The following is a 6,000-nucleotide window of genomic DNA, read 5'->3' as shown; positions in this document are numbered from 1 at the left end:
AAGATATGTGCAGTGTGCATAGGGATTTGTTCATAGTTTTTTTTATAGTCCGGCCCTCCAATGGTCTGAGGGACAGTGAACTGGCCCCCTGTGTAAAAAGTTTGGGGACCCCTGCACTACAGGAACCTAAATAAGAATGAAACAGCTCCGGCCCCTAAGGTACGTATAAATTGTTACCATTATTTTGGCACCATTTAAGAAATGTTTGAAACACAGCACTTTCATTTTTTCTTTTTCTTTTTTTAATTTATTTATTGATTTTAGAGAGAGAAAGGGGAAGAGAGAGACACACAGAAACATCAACCTGTTTCTGTACGTGCCCTGACCAGGGATCACACCCGCAACCTTCATGTTTCAGGACAACACTCTAACCAGCCGAGCATCTGGCCAGGCCAGCACTTAATTTTCTGATGTATGTCAACCACCAGCACATTCTTTTCTGATGTAACTGAACCATCTTAAATACAATTACTGTTTTACAAATCTACATAAATCTTCCCACCACCATGCGCCCCAAAAGAGTGTAGAGAATCAAATTCATCTCAATGTGGGATCTAGTCATCCCATTTTCTGAACCTGGGTAACTCTAGAGTGCGATTCTATTAAACATCCCTAAAGCCAAATAGAAGCCACATACAAGAAAGGAAGAATTGGGGCACTGATATCATTTTAAGAGAAAAGAAGAGACAGAGTTCACTAACTTGAAAATCATCTATTAAAAAGGCAATATGCCATTTTCATACCAGTTTATATAACAATTTTACTGCATAAGAAATCAGAGATTGCAAAAAAAAAAAGAAATCAGAGATTGCATAAATCATTAGGTCAACATATATAGAAGAAGAAAACAAAACAAACATGATTATTTTGATCAAATAAAACAGAAATAATAATTCAATTCTTAAAAATAACACAAACTCCCCAAATGCGGCTTCTTATGAAAGAATATTCACCTCTTTCATTTTCTGAATGAAGTAATGACTGTGGTTCTCTTAAGCCCAATGAAAAACTGTTTTACAGTTTAAAATATAAAAAAGCAACTTACATAGATGTTTAGCCCTCTTAATACTGGATATAACAAATAAAGACATTAGTCTGCCTGCTTCTGCCTATATCGCATAGCTTGGATTTTCTATTAATAATAACAATTCATGTAGAATACTACACAATTTCTTATGTTATGAAACTACACAAGTTGGAGAATCCAAAAAATATTGCAGGAATAAACTTCCTATGGGGGAAGACTCTATAAATATACTACATGTTAACATTTCCATTCTTCATTCAATTATGTTCAAAACATAAAAAATATGAATATATTTCCTTACAAATGATTTTCATAGTATATTGGTTAAAAAAAGATTTAAAAAACCAAAAATCTTAATTTATCCTTTGTTGTCATTAAATAAAGAGTCTAATATACAGACACATTTGATATTTATATAAATTGTCAGTCTGTCATTTCCTGTTCATGGTCGATGTTTTTAATAGAGCTAGTCTGCACAACATAGCTCCCATCCCAAATGCAGGGTTAATTTGAGATAATTTTTTTCTCCTTTTTTTTTTTAATTAAAAAAGACTTCATTCTGGGAATTTTTGAATTTATAATTCAATGGTCTGAAAAAATACAACTTTATTGCAAAAACCACATTAAGCATTCAGGAGTATATTGCTGGTGCTGTAATCTTTTTGCATGTCTTTGTTTTTGCAGAAAAGAAAAAACCCAGAAGAAAATAAACTTGTAAGACTTTTAAACATTTAAATGTAATCAAGTGATATTAGTGATATGCCTCATGCATATACACACACAAAGTCAAAACACAGAGGAGAAAGAATCAGACATCTTTCTTTTGCACTTGTTCCAGCTTTCTTCTTAGGAGACCGTAATTCTCTTTAGTTCCTAATGCAGTGGGGTCAAGCTGCAGAGAGATTTCATAGTGTTTTTTGGCCAACTCTAGATGTCCCCAACGATGATAAAGCACAGCTGAAATAGCAAGAGATGAATTTCACTGGAAATGCTTCTGAATAACTTGTAGTGTTCCCAACCACTTTTACAAAGACATATTAAAGAACCTTTGAAACTGTTTTTTAAAATCATTGTTTAAGATAATATTGTTTGTACCACAAACTTTATTTATTGTAATCATACTCCCTTGTGATCGTCCGTTCAACCACCCCAGTTAGTCCCGGGGTTCTTCGTGTCACAAGGCATGCATCATTTCACTACAGCAACAATATTACATAAAGAAGTAAAAGGAAGAGTACATTAAGTTTCTTAATCCTGCTGTGAAATTTCCAGGAAGCCAGGCGGAACAGGGCTGGACTCCCACACTATTTAGAGTCCCAACAATGTAGAGGGCCAGCTTTTGCTTCAAATCAAGATCCCCCTATACTTTTTGGCAAAATAATAGCTTGTTTGTTGCCAGCTGAGAATAAGGGCTCTTCCATCAATATCTGACCACAGAATGATGGTTAATTAGGTCTAATTATTGGAATGGTAAGCCTCCGACAATGATAATGATTGCGTAAGTAAAACTAACTTCCTAGCTTGGTGAAAGAACAATTCTCAATGCATCATGGCTCTCAGGATGAGAAGCTACAAAGTCTGTACGTTACAGATTTGGTGAAAAAATAGTCACGTGGCTGAGCATTCTAAACACCAACATACTGTGCTCTAAAAATCTTAATTATTGAGATGTATAATGAAAGAAAGGAATTCTGGGGGAAAAATTCTTTGTAAATGTATTTTCAGCCAAGGCAAAGGAGAACACAAGGAAGCAGAGAAGATCAGACTAGAATGGAAGGTCCATTATGGAGTACAGGAAAAGGATGTACGTTAGCACACTTTCAAAGCCCGTCTTAGTTTAACAGTCTTCGGATCCTTCACATCAAAAAAGAAAACCCAATTTTAATCATCAGAGTGGGCGATTCTGAAGGCTGTTTCGGTCATATAATTGAGATCTGTAGATATGACTATTACATATTTAGCTACCTTTTAAAAACTTCTTTGAAAAGAAACCCCACACTTTGAAACCAGGATATAAAAGACAGTACAGACTAGGTTTGAAAAAAACTACTCTCCCAACATCGATTTTACAGAAATACACCAAAATCATCAAAATTATATAGACTTTTAAGATGATTCAAATTGAAAATTTTGCTTACCCAAATTGCCATGGTAACTTGCAGTATTTGGATGAGCTTTAATTGCCTTGAGGAATAATGCTTCAGATTCCTAAAAAATAAAATACATTAAAAGGTAATGCACACGAATACAAAATCAATGCACAGTTTTATTGCCTATGGTTTTCAAATTCTTAATGTCCTTTTTTGGATCACTGCTTCCTTCTCCCAGAAACACTGGGAAGGCCCAGGAGGGCCACACCCTGTTGAGAAGAAGCCGCAGAGGGCGATCAGGAAAGCGGGTGGCAGGGCAAAGGTGACAGGGCAGTAATTAGTGGATGAGGAGCAGTGGGAAGGGACAGTGGCTGCAAAGAGAGAAAGAATATGCTAATGAGCTCTGCCATCTGCCTCAATGAAGTGGCTGGAATTCTGTGCCTTCAAGCAAGTACCTCGGAGCAAGGTGCTGTGGAGGGCGAGTGAAGGTCACAAGACTGAACGGGGCTGGGCTGCTGAAGACACCCTTGAAAAGTGTCATCTCCAGTCAGCATCAACACACTCATTTCCAGGATACTCAAGACAGGGGTTGGGGCCCATTTAACCCCCCTCAACAACCCACAATCCCTCAGCGGCCCAGAAGCAGCCCCTTCAGCTAGACAAAATGAGCAGAGAGAAAGAGAGAGACAGCTGCCTGTCATCTGAGCCATCACAGTGTTGTCCATGACCACGAGCAAATGCCCCTGATGTGTGTGTGCCGATTTTTCTCTAGACCTGCACTTCCCTCAGATAGCGCTCACTCCAGAGCGTCACTAAGAAGCATGGCAAGCGTGTGCTCACCTGATGATCACTACTGGCCATGGTGGCTGGATGGTCCCTTTCTACCAAAATGTCGAGAAACAAAGATGCCTAATGGTTCTCACTGACGCCTGCCAGGGACAGCTCTTCAGACCATCTACGTTCCTGTTCCCAAAGGGCCAAGCATGCTGTCACCAGTGTCACCTGCTGAGCTTAAACAACCCACGTTGGTGGTCCGGGGACAGGTTTGCTCCTTCGATCTGTGCCTATGTGAGTGTTTCCAGGTGGCCGTCCCACTCCAGGAGCCTGCGCGTTATTTTTATTTTTAAATCGGTGCTTTATTTATTTATTTATTTATAAATATTCATTTTAGAGAGGAGAAAGAGAGTGAGAGAGAGAGAAAGAGAGAGAGAAAGGGGGGGAGGAGCAGGAAGCATCAACTCCCATATGTGGACCCTGCATTTTATAAAGAGCAGGAAGACCAGCTTTCTTGCCCCACGATGGCCTGTGGCAGTCCTGAAAAACAGGCTCGGAATTGGGGCAGACATCATTAAAACCAGCACTGTTTTGATAAAACTAGCAGAGGAAAATGTATATTTTAGAAATGTCATCCAGAGGGACTGGAAAGCCATCAAAATAACAACAAACAGGATGTCAGCAAACATCACTCTCAGAACTCAGCTCGGAGTCAGCGCCCACATTCGAAATTTCAAGAGCTGAGAAGAGGCCTGAGGTTTTCCTGCTATCTTAGGTACCCTTAAGAAACCACACACAAAATACCCCGAAGAGATTGTACACATTTGTAGTGGTTTCTAAACAGCAGTGCTGTTTCTGATGATTGTCAAATATTTTCATTTAAAACTTAAAATGTGAGAGAGAGGAAAGTCAGGGAATCTAAATCTACTCTAAAACTGCTCCTCTTCATGCAAATGCGCTAACTAGAAAAGAACTGACAGAGAGAAAATTCAAGTCAGGATTTCTCAAAGGATGCTAGATATTCATTGCTTGATTCCTTTAACTATAATAATTTCTCCAATGCCCACAAGTGTGGGCATCATTCAGGGTGACGCGAAGCCGCAGTCAGGTCTGGGGGATGTCGCGGTGCTCAGCGTGGTACATACAAGGAGGGCTCCGGGCTGACACGGGGGCTGCTGCTCTTGGCCAGGCAGGACACATACACTGGGGGTGATGAGGAGGCCCGGTGGGAAGGAACGGGAGATATAGGAGGAGGAGCGAGGCATGGAGGAGTAAAACCTGATGCCCAGTTTCTGAGCCTGAAGGATAGAAAATGGGAGCACACTGACTAAAGAAGAGGTGTTGGGAGGAAGAGCAGATTTGGGGGGCATAGTGAGTGTGGTGTAGACAGCTTCCGTCTTGGGCAGCAGTGGGGCAGCTGTAAGAGGACGCTGCAGTGGCCCTGGGGCTGTATCTGGGCAGTGGGAGGCAGGGCAGGGCGGGAGGCCTCTTTACAATACAAATATCTGTGGGCGGCCTGGCCGGTTGGCTCAGGGGTAGAGCATCGGTCCAGCATGTGGAAGTCCCGAGTTCGATTCCTGGTCAGGGCACACAGGAGGAACGACCATCTGCTTCTCCCCCCCCCTTTCTTTCTATCTCTCTCCCCTCCCCTCTGCAGCCATGGCTAGAATGGTTTGAGCAATGTGGCCCCGGGCACTGAGGATGGCTCCATGGCCTCGCCTCAGGTGCTAAAATAGGTTGGTTGCTCAGGGGCAGTGGCCCCAGATGGACAGCGCACTGCCCTGTAGGGGGCTTGTCAGGTGGATCCGGTCAGGATGCATGCAGGAGTCTGTCTCTCTGCCTCCCTGCCTCCTCATCTCTCACTTAATAAACAAAGCAAAACACAACCCAACAAAACAAAACAAGTCAAGTCTGTGGGTATTCAATACCCATGAAATGCTCATCTATTAAATCAGGCCTTTTAACGGCCCTGTTCCGGAAAGCAATGAAGTGTTTATAAACTGATCTTCTGCGGAGGTGTGCAGCTGCTTAGAGACCCAGAAACATGCTGATTTATGTCAAGGAATAAGTAATTAAACTCACATTTTAAATCAGGGATATTTTTTCACC

General features: G+C 41.3%; 1 protein-coding gene across 2 annotated transcripts in view; it reads right to left on the bottom strand.

Moving 5' to 3' along the window:
- Positions 1 to 219: 219 nt before the first annotated feature.
- Positions 220 to 6,000, bottom strand: part of TMTC4 (transmembrane O-mannosyltransferase targeting cadherins 4) — an 86,170-nt gene continuing 80,389 nt past the window's right edge. For both annotated transcript variants that reach the window (XM_066235933.1, XM_066235934.1), the window contains exons 17-18: positions 3,166 to 3,235; positions 220 to 1,984 (exon numbers count right to left, since the gene is read on the bottom strand). In XM_066235933.1, the coding sequence (XP_066092030.1) occupies positions 1,836 to 1,984; positions 3,166 to 3,235 (219 nt within the window). In that variant the 3' untranslated portion in view covers positions 220 to 1,835. The remainder of the gene's footprint in view (positions 1,985 to 3,165; positions 3,236 to 6,000) is intronic.

The sequence above is a fragment of the Saccopteryx bilineata genome, chromosome 6, assembly GCF_036850765.1.
Source record: "Saccopteryx bilineata isolate mSacBil1 chromosome 6, mSacBil1_pri_phased_curated, whole genome shotgun sequence".
Classification (NCBI taxonomy): domain Eukaryota; kingdom Metazoa; phylum Chordata; class Mammalia; order Chiroptera; family Emballonuridae; genus Saccopteryx; species Saccopteryx bilineata.
Note: the sequence above shows the minus strand (reverse complement) of the source record. Positions and strands in the feature narration are given on the sequence as shown.